General features: G+C 52.3%; 2 protein-coding genes across 6 annotated transcripts in view; both read right to left on the reverse strand.

Moving 5' to 3' along the window:
* LOC308147933 (mothers against decapentaplegic homolog 4-like) overlaps positions 1-9,421 on the reverse strand; it is a 23,845-nt gene extending 14,424 nt beyond the window's left edge. For 2 of the 4 annotated variants that reach the window (XM_080521326.1, XM_080521329.1), the window contains exons 1-6: positions 9,265-9,421; positions 7,581-7,659; positions 6,773-7,016; positions 3,285-3,459; positions 2,673-2,696; positions 1,033-2,130 (exon numbers count right to left, since the gene is read on the reverse strand). In XM_080521326.1, coding sequence (XP_080377452.1) covers positions 1,033-2,130; positions 2,673-2,696; positions 3,285-3,459; positions 6,773-7,016; positions 7,581-7,659; positions 9,265-9,268 — 1,624 coding nt within the window. In that variant the 5' untranslated portion in view covers positions 9,269-9,421. The remainder of the gene's footprint in view (positions 1-1,032; positions 2,131-2,672; positions 2,697-3,284; positions 3,460-6,772; positions 7,017-7,580; positions 7,660-9,264) is intronic. The other 2 variants (XM_080521327.1, XM_080521328.1) reach the window with 2 other exon arrangements.
* A 3,744-nt stretch (positions 9,422-13,165) lies between these two features.
* snapin (SNAP associated protein) lies at positions 13,166-16,471 on the reverse strand (the record flags this gene model as incomplete). 2 transcript variants are annotated; one of them, XM_080521325.1, is made up of 4 exons in its annotated part: positions 13,166-13,523; positions 14,814-14,932; positions 15,423-15,469; positions 16,215-16,471. In XM_080521325.1, 4 exons carry the CDS (start codon positions 16,469-16,471, stop codon positions 13,416-13,418), a joined length of 531 nt encoding a protein of 176 aa, XP_080377451.1. In that variant the 3' UTR covers positions 13,166-13,415. The 2 variants fall into 2 exon arrangements, with proteins under 2 accessions (XP_080377451.1, XP_080377450.1); XM_080521324.1 differs by having other exon boundaries at positions 14,814-14,956.
* Positions 16,472-16,481: the final 10 nt, after the last annotated feature.

The raw sequence follows: 16,481 nt of genomic DNA on the forward strand, positions 1-16,481 counted from the left end.
TAGTAGCAGTAGCAGTAATAGTAGCAGTAGTAGTAATAGTAGCAGTAGCAGTAATAGTAGCAGTAGCAGTAGCAGTAATAGTAGCAGTAGTAGTAATAGTAGCAGTAGCAGTAATAGTAGCAGTAGCAGTAGCAGTAATAGTAGCAGTAGTAGTAGCAGTAGCAGTAGCAGTAATAGTAGCAGTAGCAGTAATAGTAGCAGTAGCAGTAATAGTAGCAGTAGCAGTAATAGTAGCAGTAGTAGTAATTGTAGCAGTAATAGTAGCAGTAGCAGTAGCAGTAATAGTAGCAGTAGTAGTAATAGTAGCAGTAATAGTAGCAGTAGCAGTAGCAGTAATAGTAGCAGTAGTAGTAATAGTAGCAGTAGTAGTAATAGTAGCAGTAGCAGTAGCAGTAATAGTAGCAGTAGCAGTAATAGTAGCAGTAGTAGTAATAGTAGCAGTAATAGTAGCAGTAGCAGTAGCAGTAGCAGTAATAGTAGCAGTAGTAGTAATAGTAGCAGTAGTAGTAATAGTAGCAGTAGCAGTAGCAGTAATAGTAGCAGTAGCAGTAGCAGTAATAGTAGCAGTAGTAGTAATAGTAGCAGTAGCAGTAGCAGTAATAGTAGCAGTAGTAGTAATAGTAGCAGTAGTAGTAATAGTAGCAGTAGCAGTAATAGTAGCAGTAGCAGTAGCAGTAATAGTAGCAGTAGTAGTAATAGTAGCAGTAGCAGTGATAGTAGCAGTAGCAGTAGCAGTAATAGTAGCAGTAGTAGTAATAGTAGCAGTAATAGTAGCAGTAGCAGTAGCAGTAATAGTAGCAGTAGTAGTAATAGTAGCAGTAGCAGTAATAGTAGCAGTAGCAGTAGCAGTAATAGTAGCAGTAGTAGTAATAGTAGCAGTAGCAGTAATAGTAGCAGTAGCAGTAATAGTAGCAGTAGCAGTAGCAGTAATAGTAGCAGTAGTAGTAATAGTAGCAGTAGCAGTAATAGTAGCAGTAGCAGTAGCAGTAATAGTAGCAGTAGCAGTAATAGTAGCAGTAGTGATGAACTGACCAGTGGGAGACACAGACAGGTTGGGGTATCCGGGGCCGAGCGGAGACCTGTGGGGCTCGGAGGACGGGGGCGGGTGAGGCTGTGGGTGAGGAGGCGGGTGAGGTGGCTGGTGAGGCGGCGGGTGAGGTGGCTGGTGAGGCTGCGGGTGAGGCGGCGGGTGAGGTGGCTGGTGAGGCGGCGGGTGAGGTGGCTGGTGAGGCTGTGGGTGAGGCTGTGGGTGAGGCTGCGGGTGAGGTGGCTGGTGAGGCTGTGGGTGAGGCTGCGGGTGAGGTGGCTGGTGAGGTGGCGGGTGAGGTGGCTGGTGAGGCTGCGGGTGAGGCGGCGGGTGAGGTGGCTGGTGAGGTGGCTGGTGAGGCTGCGGGTGAGGCGGCGGGTGAGGTGGCTGGTGAGGCTGCGGGTGAGGCGGCGGGTGAGGTGGCTGGTGAGGTGGCTGGTGAGGCTGTGGGTGAGGCTGTGGGTGAGGCTGCGGGTGAGGTGGCTGGTGAGGTGGCTGGTGAGGCTGCGGGTGAGGCGGCGGGTGAGGTGGCTGGTGAGGCTGCGGGTGAGGCGGCGGGTGAGGTGGCTGGTGAGGTGGCTGGTGAGGCTGTGGGTGAGGCTGTGGGTGAGGCTGCGGGTGAGGTGGCTGGTGAGGCTGTGGGTGAGGTGGCTGGTGAGGCTGCGGGTGAGGTGGCGGGTGAGGTGGCAGGTGAGGCTGCGGGTGAGGTGGCGGGTGAGGCTGCGGGTGAGGCTGCGGGTGAGGTGGCTGGTGAGGCTGCGGGTGAGGTGGCGGGTGAGGTGGCAGGTGAGGCTGCGGGTGAGGTGGCGGGTGAGGCTGCGGGTGAGGTGGCGGGTGAGGTGGCAGGTGAGGCTGCGGGTGAGGTGGCAGGTGAGGCTGCAGGTGAGGCTGCAGGTGAGGTGGCGGGTGAGATGGCTGGTGAGGCGGCGGGTGAGGTGGCTGGTGATGCGGCGGGTGAGGTGGCGGATGAGGTGGCGGGGGGCCGTAGTGGTCTGGAGGAGGCAGCTTGATGGCGTCCTGGTGGTCTGACAGAGGCATGCTGGGAAGAAGGTCCATCTGGATGCAGTCATGGATATATTCCTCTTTGATCAGACCTCCTGGAACTGGACATCAAGAATCAGCTGCTGACTGGACGTCATCAATAATCAGGACGTGATCAATAACCAGGACGTGGTCAATAATCAGGACGTGGTCAATAATCAGGACGTGGTCAATAATCAGGACGTCGTCAATAACCAGGACGTGGTCAATAACCAGGACGTGGTCAATAATCAGGACGTGGTCAATAATCAGGACGTGGTCAATAATCAGGACGTCGTCAATAATCAGGACGTGATCAATAACCAGGACGTGGTCAATAATCAGGACGTGGTCAATAATCAGGACGTGGTCAATAATCAGGGCGTCGTCAATAATCAGGACGTGGTCAATAACCAGGACGTCGTCAATAATCAGGGCGTCGTCAATAATCAGGACGTGGTCAATAATCAGGGCGTCGTCAATAATCAGGACGTGGTCAATAACCAGGACGTGGTCAATAATCAGGACGTGGTCAATAACCAGGATGTGGTCAATAACCAGGACGTGGTCAATAACCAGGACGTGGTCAATAACCAGGATGTGGTCAATAACCAGAGACACTCACCAGAATTGTGAAGGCTGAGACCGACTGTGAAAGAGAAATGAACCAATCAATCAGTTAAAAGTTCACTCACTGATCAATATTGATCACATTTTAGAGAAACTTTTCCTTGTTTGATATCCAACTGTGTTTAAATGGACTTTGTTATTGTTTCCTGGTATGTTAATCCAGGTAACATATCCTGGTATGCTAATCCAGGTAAGAGATATCCTGGTATGTTAATCCAGGTAAGAGATATCCTGGTATGTTAACCCAGGTAATCCAGGTAACTGATAGCCTGGTATGTTAATCCAGGTAACTGATAGCCTGGTATGTTAATCCAGGAATGTATGTACACGAGGAAGTAGGATCTGGCAGCATGAAGCCCGTTAACCCATAGAAATGCAGAAATTAGCCGCAGGGTTCAAAACGTTGTCAAATGTAGCGACTTGTAGTCCTGAAAATACGGTAAATGTCAGGAAGCGTTGACTTCCTGAACTCGTCTGACCGTCGTTACTGTTCATCCGCTGTCAGCAGCAGCAGGACGTCCTGGACCACTGGGTGTTGTGGTGGAATGTAGTGTAACCCAGTACTCAGAGTACTCAGAGTACTGGTACAGGTGAGGCGGAGCCCTACCGATCCCGGGAGACGCCACCCTCTCATAATGGTAGGGGTTGACGCACACGTTGTCGTACTTCAAGTCGAAGGCGTACTGGCAGAACTTGACGTGCTTCAGTTCGTTCTTGTGGAGGTCCGGCCAGCGCCACAGCCGGGCGTAGATCACGTGAGGGAAGCCCTTCCTGCCCGCCACCTGCAACAGGGTCAGGCCGGGTTAGAGGTAGGGCTAGGGTTAGGGTGGGTTAGGTTAGGGTTAGGGTGGGTTAGGTTAGGGTGGGCTAGGTTAGGTCAGGTCAGGTTAGGGTGGGTTAGGTTAGGTTAGGTTAGGGTGGGTTAGGTTAGGGTTAGGGTGGGTTAGATTAGGTCAGGTCAGGTTAGGGTTAGGGTGGGTTAGGTTAGGGTTAACCCTAGCCGAGGTCTGACAGCTGGCCACAAACAACTGGACTCTACACTCAAAGTCACGTCTGCATTCTGAAGATGAAGAATGTGCAGGTTGACCTGCTGCATCACATTTATTCTCCACATCCAGATGTTCCTGCAGAGATCCAGCCTCACCGTTCCAGAACCTTCCATCAATCTGTCGCTCAGCTTTCAGCCTTCATAGATACAAACGCTAGAAGCCGCACGGCCTCTTAGTGCCCGTTGACGTGACGTGCCTCCAGCGCCGCCATCTTGGAGAGGTCACCTACTGCTGCTCAACATCCAGCGCCTCCATCTTGGAGAGGTCACCTACTGCTGCTCAACATAAAGATCCAGCACCGCCATCTTGGAGAGGTCACCTACTGCTGCTAAACATAAAGATCCAGCGCCGCCATCTTGGAGAGGTCACCTACTGCTGCTCAACATAAAGATCCAGCGCCGCCATCTTGGAGAGGTCACCTACTGCTCCTAAACATAAAGAGCCAGGCCTGCCATCTTGGAGAGGTCACCTACTGCTGCTCAACATAAAGAGCCAGGCCCGCCATCTTGGAGAGGTCACCTACTGCTGCTCAACATAAAGATCCAGCGCCGCCATCTTGGAGAGGTCACCTACTGCTCCTAAACATAAAGAGCCAGGCCTGCCATCTTGGAGAGGTCACCTACTGCTGCTCAACATAAAGAGCCAGGCCCGCCATCTTGGAGAGGTCACCTACTGCTCCTAAACATAAAGAGCCAGGCCTGCCATCTTGGAGAGGTCACCTACTGCTGCTCAACATAAAGAGCCAGGCCCGCCATCTTGGAGAGGTCACCTACTGCTGCTCAACATAAAGATCCAGCGCCGCCATCTTGGAGAGGTCACCTACTGCTGCTCAACATAAAGAGCCACGCCCGCCATCTTGGAGAGGTCACCTACTGCTGCTCAACATAAAGAGCCAGGCCCGCCATCTTGGAGAGGTCACCTACTGCTGCTAAACATAAAGAGCCAGGCCCGCCATCTTGGAGAGGTCACCTACTGCTGCTAAACATAAAGAGCCAGGCCCGCCATCTTGGAGAGGTCACCTACTGCTGCTAAACATAAAGATCCAGCGCTGCCATCTTGGAGAGGTCACCTACTGCTCCTAAACATAAAGAGCCAGGCCCGCCATCTTGGAGAGGTCACCTACTGCTGCTAAACATAAAGATCCAGCGCTGCCATCTTGGAGAGGTCACCTACTGCTCCTAAACATAAAGATCCAGCGCTGCCATCTTGGAGAGGTCACCTACTGCTGCTAAACATAAAGATCCAGGCGAGAAAATCCACTAAAACATTCGTAGCTGGCTTGCTGGTCCACGTAGCAACACAAGTAAGACCTCACTTTAAACCTGAGGAGAACCTCCCCAAGATGGCAGTGCTGTCGGCACGTCACAGAGTGAGACATCTAGTGTTTTATATCTATGTCAGCCACCATGAATCTGCTTTGTCTTCTTGACCACAGTAACAAGTTTCTCTTCTCACTCTGAATGCTCCATTTTCTACTTTCACCATAAATTCTGCTGTGGAAACGTGTTTCTGGCTCCGTCAGCAACGGAAGTGCCATCTAGTGCCATCAGGAGGGCCGGCTCTGTCCTGGGCTGCTCACTGGACTTAGTGGAGGAGGTGGGACAGAGGAGGACGCTAACCAGAATGTCCTCCATCATGGAGGAGGTGGGACAGAGGAGGACGCTAACCAGAATGTCCTCCATCATGGAGGAGGTGGGACAGAGGACAGAGGACAGTGGAGGAGCTCAGCAGCTCCTTCAGTGTAAAGCAGAACGCTACCGGAAGTCATTCATCCCAACAGCTGTTAGGATATTGAACAACTCTGTAAACGTCCTACATGGACCGTTACACCTGCACTGAGTACAGCTCTTTACCTTTATACACCGTGTGTAGAGCAATCCTGGCAATTTACTCTCTTTTTACAGGATTTGTCTTTTTACTGGATTGTTTTATTTTATTTATTTTTATTTATTTGTTTTTTTTTGTGCTCTTTTTTGCTCTTGTTTAGATTTTTACATATGTTTACATATTTTAATTCCTTAACTTTATAAGTTCTGCACCTTTTTACCTTGAGCTGTTGTAAGTTTGTGTTTCCCCCTGGGGAGGAATAAAGCTCTCTACTCTACTCCAGTGGTCACAGACGCTACCAGTTATAAGTTGATACAACTCACATGACTAGTCAAACTCTAATAAATGCTACTTAATCCACATAATATGGTATTCATTTGGTTTCAAGATGCATTCGAGGTCTTCATGTGTTTATATGTATGGACATCAAAAACTACAGCTGACTCATCAAATTCCCATCGAGCACCAGTGACATTCCAGCCTCTGTCTTCATCGCAGCTAAAACCTCCAGGCGACTGAAGGGTTGACGTTCCAGCCAGAACTCACAGCCACGGGGCCGTCACATGGAAAGGATGGATGAAGACGAAACAGACCCCCCCCCCCCAGCAGCCTGGAGCCACTTCCCACAGGAAGCAGGGCGGAGCTGAAGAACCAGGTCAGGGACTTGGCTTGCTGAAACAGAAAACCTTCTACTGTTGCTCCAAAACCAGTGGGAGGAGCAGGAGGAGGAGCAGCAGGAGCAGGAGGAGGAGGGACGAGCAGCAGGAGGAGGAGCAGGAGGAGTAGCAGCAGGAGGCGGAGCAGGAGAAGCAGGAGCAGGAGGAGAAGGGAGGAGCAGCAGGAGGAGCAGGAGGAGGAGGGAGGAGCAGCAGGAGGAGGAGCAGGAGGAGCAGGAGCAGGAGGAGAAGGGAGGAGCAGCAGGAGGAGGAGCAGGAGGAGTAGCAGCAGGAGGAAGAGAAGCAGGAGGAGGGAGGAGCAGCAGGAGGAGGAGCAGCAGCAGGAGGAGGAGCAGCAGCAGCAGGAGCAGGAGGAGGGAGGAGGGAGGAGCAGGAGGAGGAGCAGGAGGAGGAGCAGCAGGAGGAGGGAGGAGCAGCAGGAGGAGGAGCAGCAGCAGCAGGAGCAGGAGGAGGGAGGAGCAGCAGCAGCAGAAGCAGGAGGAGGGAGGAGCAGGAGGAGCAGCAGGAGGAGGAGCAGGAGGAGCAGCAGCAGGAGGACTGACCTGCAGCCGGCCGTCCAGCGTCCTCTGGATGGTCACACAGGAGCTGGGCTGGACGCCGCTGCTGGTGACGGCCATGATGAGAGCGTCCAGCTCGTCCTTCTTCTCCTTCAGCTTCTTCACCAGGCTCTCGATCGCCCGCTTGGCGAAGCCCTCGTTCTCCCCGCCCTGCCGGTGGCACATGAGGCTGTGGACGATGCTGAGGCAGGCGTCACTGCTGCTGGGGGGGGTCATGGACATGATGCTGCTGGCAGCGCACACACACACACACACACACACACACACACACACACACACACACACACACACACACACACACACACACACACACACACACACACACACACACACACACACACAAATAAATAAATACACACAGCCGGAAACAAAGTAACTTGATGTTTGTGTTTCCAGAAGTGTGAATGCTGAAGCTGAATGAAGCTGAATGAAGCTGAATGAAGCTGAATGAAGCTGCTTTGTTTGACTTTAAACTTGTGATCAAAATAACCAAATCATTTGGTTTGACCTTGTGAGTGAACTCTGCAACACTTATATATATATATATATATATATAACATATATTTTACGACATTACTTCCTGAAGAAAAGAAGCAATTTAGGTGGTTTGTTTTGACCGTGGCTGTAAAAGAGGCTCTGACGTGAAGAACTCATGCTATAAATTAATAACACACATCTGACAGCAGGTATTGTGATCAATGATGTGATCAGGTGGAACAGCAGAGTCTGACACACTGACTGTTCCAGAGGAAAGCAGCAGGGGGTCTGGAACCATCAGAGCACAGCGACTCACCTGGAGGTCAGGTGGTCTGGAACCATTGGGTGGGCAGGAAGTTCCCCGGTGTCATGATGGCTCAGCTCCGAGTCGTTCCCTAACGGTGGAGCATGAAGATCTCAATTAACACTTTGGTTACCACAGGTTCTGAGTTAGATTAGTGATGTCTGATGAGGCCTGAGTTAGATTAGTGATGTCTGATGACACCTGAGTTAGATTAGTGATGTCTGATGACACCTGAGTTAGATTAGTGATGTCTGATGACACCTGAGTTAGATTAGTGATGTCTGATGAGGCCTGAGTTAGATTAGTGATGTCTGATGACACCTGAGTTAGATTAGTGATGTCTGATGAGGCCTGAGTTAGATTAGTGATGTCTGATGAGGCCTGAGTTAGATTAGTGATGTCTGATGAGGCCTGAGTTAGATCAGTGATGTCTGATGAGGCCTGAGTTAGATTAGTGATGTCTGATGACACCTGAGTTAGATTAGTGATGTCTGATGAGGCCTGAGTTAGATTAGTGATGTCTGATGAGGCCTGAGTTAGATTAGTGATGTCTGATGAGGCCTGAGTTAGATTAGTGATGTCTGATGAGGCCTGAGTTAGATCAGTGATGTCTGATGAGGCCTGAGTTAGATTAGTGATGTCTGATGAGGCCTGAGTTAGATTAGTGATGTCTGATGAGGCCTGAGTTAGATCAGTGATGTCTGATGAGGCCTGAGTTAGATTAGTGATGTCTGATGAGGCCTGAGTTAGATTAGTGATGTCTGATGAGGCCTGAGTTAGATTAGTGATGTCTGATGAGGCCTGAGTTAGATTAGTGATGTCTGATGAGGCCTGAGTTAGATTAGTGATGTCTGATGAGGCCTGAGTTAGATCAGTGATGTCTGATGAGGCCTGAGTTAGATTAGTGATGTCTGATGACACCTGAGTTAGATTAGTGATGTCTGATGAGGCCTGAGTTAGATTAGTGATGTCTGATGAGGCCTGAGTTAGATTAGTGATGTCTGATGACACCTGAGTTAGATTAGTGATGTCTGATGAGGCCTGAGTTAGATCAGTGATGTCTGATGAGGCCTGAGTTAGATTAGTGATGTCTGATGAGGCCTGAGTTAGATTAGTGATGTCTGATGAGGCCTGAGTTAGATTAGTGATGTCTGATGAGGCCTGAGTTAGATTAGTGATGTCTGATGAGGCCTGTGAGCCACACAACATTGAATAAAATTGAAAAATAAAACTTTAGACTGAAATAATAATAATTCACTTCCTGCTGCTGGACTGACGTCACAATTCAATTCTTTTAAGGTTTGATCACTGATGGTTTCACACCTGGTGGACACACACACACACACACACACACACACACACACACACACACACACACACACACACACACACTGGTCTGGGGTCTCAGACCTCGGGGGAAAACCTGGATCACATGTTGGGGGTCTGGAGGATAAACCTGTATGAGCTGGTCCATTGCCTTCAGGGCCAGTCTGGAGCGTTCCAGGTTAAACCCTGACCGGGGCTCCAGGCTGACCGGAAGCTGACCGGGGGCTGACCGGGGCTCCAGGCTGACCGGGGGCTGACCGGGGCTCCAGGCTGACCGGGGGCTGACCGGGGGCTGACCGGGGCTCCAGGCTGACCGGGGGCTGACCGGGGGCTGACCGGGGCTCCAGGCTGACCGCGGGTCGGTACTCACACATTAGCCGGGGTGCAGAAGTTGTTGGCGGCTCCGCGACAGGCCGCCACCGGGAACGTGTCGTGGCCGTCCAGCTGTTTCCGGGTCGGTTCCTCCGGTGTTACCGAGCCTGTCGGGGGGGTTGTGGGGGTCTGAAGCCGCGAGCAGCCCCGCTTCCTCCCGCACACATCACTACAACAATAGGGGAGACGGCGGAGCGTCATCGTCTCGACAGTGCGACCGGCCAATCAAAGGCCGTGTTACATGGAGCATGAGGCCCTCAGCCAATCAGGGAGGGGCTCTCAGCGCGGGCCAGCTAGTCAAAGGTCTGTCTGGCTCGTGGAGTGACAGGCTGTTGTTTTAATGTGGCGCCGCTCAGATTAGCTGCCCCTGCAGGACCTGCTTTAACAGGGACCCCCCCCCCTGCAGGACCTGCATTAACAGGGACCCCCCCCCCCCCTACAGGACCTGCGTTAACAGGGACCCCCCCCCCCTGCAGGACCTGCGTTAACAGGGACCCCCCTGCAGGACCTGCATCAACAGGGACCCCCCTCCAGGACCTTCATTAACAGGGACCCCCCCCCTGCAGGACCTGCATTAACAGGGACCCCCCCCCCCCCCTGCAGGACCTGCGTTAACAGGGACCCCCCTCCAGGACCTGCATTAACAGGGACCCCCCCTCCCCCCTGCAGGACCTGCATTAACAGGGACCCCCCCCCTGCAGGACCTGCGTTAACAGGGACCCCCCTCCAGGACCTGCATTAACAGGGACCCCCCCTCCCCCCTGCAGGACCTGCATTAACAGGGACCCCCCCCCTGCAGGACCTGCGTTAACAGGGACCCCCCTCCAGGACCTGCATTAACAGGGACCCCCCCTCCAGGACCTTCATTAACAGGGACCCCCCCTGCAGGACCTACATTAACAGGGACCCCCCCTCCAGGACCTGCGTTAACAGGGACCCCCCCGAAGGACCTGCATTAACAGGGACCCCCCTCCAGGACCTACATTAACAGGGACCCCCCTGCAGGACCTGCATTAACAGGGACCCCCCTCCAGGACCTGCGTTAACAGGGACCCCCCCTGCAGGACCTACATTAACAGGGACCCCCCCTCCAGGACCTGCGTTAACAGGGACCCCCCTCCAGGACCTGCGTTAACAGGGACCCCCCTGCAGGACCTGCATCAACAGGGACCCCCCCCCCTCCAGGACCTGCGTTAACAGGGACCCCCCCTGCAGGACCTGCGTTAACAGGGACCCCCCTGCAGGACCTGCATCAACAGGGACCCCCCCCCCCTCCAGGACCTGCGTTAACAGGGACCCCCCCTGCAGGACCTGCGTTAACAGGGACCCCCCTGCAGGACCTGCTTTAACAGGGACATGTCTTCATCTCACACCTTCCAGGCTAATAAATTATGACTAATGTTTTTTACATCGTTCAGAAAACTGTTCCATTCCAGACTGAACTGCTCCATTCCAGACTGAACTGTTCCACTCCAGTCTGAACTGCTCCACTCCAAACTGAACTGTTCCATTCCAGACTGAACTGCTCCATTCCAGACTGAACTGTTCCATTCCAGACTGAACTGCTCCATTCCAGACTGAACTGTTCCATTCCAGTCTGAACTGTTCCATTCCAGACCGAACTGTTCCACTTCAGACCGAACTGCTCCACTCCAGACCGAACTGTTCCATTCCAGACTGAACTGTTCCATTCCAGACTGAACTGCTCCACTCCAGACTGAACTGTTCCATCCCAGACTGAACTGCTCCATTCCAGACTGAACTGTTCCGTTCCAGACTGAACTGCTCCATTCCAGACTGAACTGTTCCATCCCAGACTGAACTGCTCCACTCCAGACTGAACTGTTCCGTTCCAGACTGAACTGTTCCATCCCAGACTGAACTGTTCCATCCCAGACTGAACTGTTCCATCCCAGACTGAACTGCTCCGTTCCAGACTGAACTGTTCCGTTCCAGACTGAACTGTTCCGTTCCAGACTGAACTGTTCCATCCCAGACTGAACTGCTCCATCCCAGACTGAACTGTTCCATCCCAGACTGAACTGCTCCATTCCAGACTGAACTGTTCCATTTCAGACTGAACTGTTCCATTTCAGACTGAACTGCTCCACTCCAGACTGAACTGTTCCATTCCAGACTGAACTGCTCCACTCCAGACTGAACTGCTCCACTCCAGACTGAACTGCTCCATTCCAGACTGAACTGTTCCATTTCAGACTGAACTGCTCCACTCCAGACTGAACTGCTCCATCCCAGACTGAACTGCTCCATTCCAGACTGAACTGTTCCATTCCAGACTGAACTGCTCCACTCCAGACTGAACTGTTCCACTCCAGACTGAACTGTTCCATTCCAGACTGAACTGTTCCGTTCCAGTCTGAACTGTTCCGTTCCAGACTGAACTGTTCCATCCCAGACTGAACTGCTCCATTCCAGTCTGAACTGTTCCATCCCAGACTGAACTGTTCCATTCCATACTGAACTGTTCCATTCCAGTCTTAACTGCTCCGTTCCAGACTGAACTGTTCCATTCCAGACTGAACTGTTCCATTCCAGACTGAACTGTTCCATTCCAGACTGAACTGTTCCATTCCAGTCTGAACTGTTCCATTCCAGACTGAACTGTTCCATTTCAGACTGAACTGTTCCATTCCAGTCTGAACTGTTCCATTCCAGTCTGAACTGTTCCATTCCAGTCTGAACTGTTCCATTTCAGTCTGAACTGCTCCATTCCAGACTGAACTGTTCCATTCCAGTCTGAACTGCTCCATTCCAGTCTGAACTGCTCCATTCCAGACTGAACTGTTCCATTCCAGTCTGAACTGTTCCATTTCAGACTGAACTGTTCCATCCCAGACTGAACTGCTCCATCCCAGACTGAACTGCTCCATTCTAGAAGCCACCATGAGGAGGAGGAGTCACCATGAGGAGAAGGAGCCACCATGAGGAGGAGGAGCCACCATGAGGAGGAGGAGGAGTCACCATGAGGAGGAGGAGCCACCATGAGGAGGAGGAGCCACCATGAGGAGGAGGAGGAGCCACCATGAGGAGGAGGAGGAGCTACCATGAGGAGGAGGAGCCACCATGAGGAGGAGGAGTCACCATGAGGAGGAGGAGCCACCATGAGGAGGAGGAGGAGCCACCATGAGGAGGAGGAGGAGTCACCATGAGGAGGAGGAGGAGTCACCATGAGGAGGAGGAGGAGTCACCATGAGGAGGAGGAGGAGCTACCATGAGGAGGAGGAGCCAATATGAGGAGGAGGAGTCACCATGAGGAGGAGGAGCCACCATGAGGAGGAGGAGGAGCCACCATGAGGAGGAGTCACCATGAGGAGGAGGAGGAGTCACCATGAGGAGGAGGAGCCACCATGAGGAGGAGGAGGAGTCACCATGAGGAGGAGGAGTCACCATGAGGAGGAGGAGTCACCATGAGGAGGAGGAGCCACCATGAGGAGGAGGAGGAGCTACCATGAGGAGGAGGAGGAGCTACCATGAGGAGGAGGAGTCACCATGAGGAGGAGGAGCTACCATGAGGAGGAGGAGTCACCATGAGGAGGAGGAGTCACCATGAGGAGGAGGAGCCACCATGAGGAGGAGGAGGAGTCACCATGAGGAGTGACAGAGGATGTAGAATGTCTACAGTCAACTTTTATATTAGCAACAAGGGTTTATAGGGATATTTATATACATTTGTGGTTTTACACTGACTGAAATGAATAGAATGAATTTTTAAAAGTACAATGTTATCCAAGTCATTGTACTTAACTTGAGTAGAATACTTGAGTACTCCTGTGGTGAAGCTCCCCGGGTGGAGGTGCTGCTCCACCTGTGGATTGTTGACTTCGTCCACAGCAACAATAAGGAAGAAGGAAAGGTCACAACGTTTCAGATCATTATTGAACTTTATTTTCAATAATGCTTCAGAAGCTCCAGTTGTAATAAGAAAGTGTTTCAGATGGTCGTCGTGGAAACCGTCACATCAAATAGAAGCTTCTAAACGGAGGAAACGTCCTCATGCTGCCTGGAGCTTCACAAAGTCATGAGAGGAGATGAGAAGCACTGCAGGACAGGCCTCTATCGTCAGTCCATTCCAGTGCTGGTGTGGACAGCTCAGGACCAGGACCAGGACCAGGACCAGGACCAGGGAGATCAGGGTTTACTGGGTGACCGAGAAGCAAACACCCCCGAAGCCTCCAGCATGGTCTTCCTGCGCGCCGTCTCTTTGGCCACGTTGTGGTTGAGTCTCCTGAGACGCTCCTGGAGGACAAACATCAGCTTTATTCCTCCTGGAGGACAAACATCAGCTTCATTCCTCCTGGAGGACAAACATCAGCTTCATTCCTCCTGGAGGACAAACATCAGCTTCAATCCTCCTGGAGGACAAACATCAGCTTCAATCCTCCTGGAGGACAAACATCAGCTTCAATCCTCCTGGAGGACAAACATCAGCTTCAATCCTCCTGGAGGACAAACATCAGCTTCAATCCTCCTGGAGGACAAACATCAGCTTCAATCTTCCTGGAGGACAAACATCAGCTTTAATCCTCCTGGAGGACAAACATCAGCTTCAATCCTCCTGGAGGACAAACATCAGCTTCAATCCTCCTGGAGGACAAACATCAGCGTTATTCCTCCTGGAGGACAAACATCAGCGTTATTCCTCCTGGAGGACAAACATCAGCTTCAATCCTCCTGGAGGACAAACATCAGCTTCAATCCTCCTGGAGGACAAACATCAGCTTCAATCCTCCTGGAGGACAAACATCAGCTTCATCCTCCTGGAGGACAAACATCAGCTTCAATCCTCCTGGAGGACAAACATCAGCGCTTTATTCCTCCTGGAGGACAAACATCAGCTTCAATCCTCCTGGAGGACAAACATCAGCTTCAACCCTCCTGGAGGACAAACATCAGCTTCTATCCTCCTGGAGGACAAACATCAGCTTTAATCCTCCTAGAGGACCAACATCAGCGCTTTATTCCTCCTGGAGGACAAACATCAGCTTCAACCCTCCTGGAGGACAAACATCAGCTTCAACCCTCCTGGAGGACAAACATCAGCTTCAATCCTCCTGGAGGACAAACATCAGCTTCAACCCTCCTGGAGGACAAACATCAGCTTTAATCCTCCTGGAGGACAAACATCAGCTTCAATCCTCCTGGAGGACAAACATCAGCTTCAATCCTCCTGGAGGACAAACATCAGCTTTAATCCTCCTGGAGGACAAACATCAGCTTTAATCCTCCTGGAGGACAAACATCAGCGTGGTTTGTCCGTCTTCAGTCCCGCCCCGTCCACAGCTTGGGGACAACAAGGTAGTAAGTCCACTAAACAGGACCATTTCGTCTCCTGGACCATCAGTTCTTCCTCATTGACCTGAAGGAGACGCAGCTTGGAGGTGAAGTTAGTTTCCTCTTGGGGGAGGACTTTAAACTACTGCTCAGGGGTTGTGGGGAGGTATGGGGCTGCAGTACTACCAGGGACCACCAGGGGGGCTGCAGTACCACCAGGGGGGCAGTGGACCCCCCTGCGGAGCCGGGACCCACCTGGGCGTTCTGCAGGATGTTGTTGACCAGGACGACCCTCCGTCTCGTGTTCAGAAGCTTCTTGACGTACGGGTCCAGATCCAGGGCCACCTTCTGATGTTCGTTGGTCCTGCACAGCTCTGGAAGACCCACCGTGAGACCGCCTGCCCCTAATGCTGAGCACTAATGCTGCACACTAATTCTGTTAATACTAATATATAACTATTACATATTGGAGAAGGGGAAGAATTTAATACGTTTAATTCTTCCTACCCCTTTTCAGACATGTTGTTTGTACAGAACTGTAGTGTAAATGTGAATGACAATAAAGAAAGTCCAATCACATATATGAGATATGTATATATGTGTGTATGTATTTATGTTGATATATATGTATGGGTCTAATTAGGAAGGCTTTTATTCTTTTAGAAAACAAAAGATGATCTCTTAAAATATTCCGTTTGATATAATATGTTGAATAAGTGTTCAAGTTTACCTGAAAACCTCAAAACATTCCAGAAATGGAGGATTTATGGTTAAACATGCAGTACCGACGAGGCCCGCTAGAGGTCGCGGAGCTCTGTCACAAACCTCCGGGTGGAATCATCTAAGCCTTACAAAGCAAGTTACCTGTGGCCAGACTGTCGATGTGCTCTCTCAGCTCCACCTGGCTCTCTCTGCGGAGCAAACACAAAACCTCTTCACTTTAATGGCGGGGGAATAGAGAACGCGCGTTTATGCAGATGACACCAGTCATGTGACCACTTGGTTCAAGCATCCTCGAGGGGGTGTGAGGCCCTGCTGCCCCTGCTGTCTCGCCTGCCCCTGCTGTCCCTCCTGCCCCTGCTGTCTCACCTGCCCCTGCTGTTCCTGCTGTCCCTCCTGCCCCTGCTGTCTCACCTGCCCCTGCTGTTCCTGCTGCCCCTGCTGTCCCTCCTGCCCCTGCTGTCTCACCTGCCCCTGCTGTTCCTGCTGCCCCTGCTGTCCCGCCTGCCCCTGCTGTCTCGCCTGCCCCTGCTGTTCCTGCTGCCCCTGCTGTCTCACCTGCCCCTGCTGTTCCTGCTGTCCCTCCTGCCCCTGCTGTCTCACCTGCCCCTGCTGTTCCTGCTGTCCCTCCTGCCCCTGCTGTCTCACCTGCCCCTGCTGTTCCTGCTGTCCCGCCTGCCCCTGCTGTCTCGCCTGCCCCTGCTGTTCCTGCTGCCCCTGCTGTCTCACCTGCCCCTGCTGTTCCTGCTGTCCCTCCTGCCCCTGCTGTCTCACCTGCCCCTGCTGTTCCTGCTGCCCCTGCTGCCCCTCCTGCCCCTGCTGTCTCACCTGCCCCTGCTGTTCCTGCTGCCCCTCCTGCGCCTCCCGCCCCTGCTGCCCCTCCCGCCCCTCCTGTCTCACCTGCCCCTGCTGCCCCTCCCGCCCCTCCTGCCTCACCTGACTGAGTGCACGTGCACGTCCAGTTGCTGGATGGCGGGTTTCAGCAGGTCCAGTAGACCCTCCGCCATCACGTCTCTTCCAGAAGTCTCCGCCAGCGTCGCGGCCGCCATCTTTGTCCGGGCAGAAGGCACACCGGAAGATACTCGGGGTGACGTCACCGGAAGTTCTCCATTTTCTGAAGCAGCAGTCAACTCCATTTTATAGCCGCTGTGCTTCTCTTTAATTCTCGTTGTTCCGCTCACTTCTCCCAACATTTCCCCCTCG

This window comes from Blennius ocellaris (genome assembly GCF_963422515.1).
Source record: "Blennius ocellaris genome assembly, contig: SCAFFOLD_216, whole genome shotgun sequence".
Lineage (NCBI taxonomy): Eukaryota > Metazoa > Chordata > Actinopteri > Blenniiformes > Blenniidae > Blennius > Blennius ocellaris.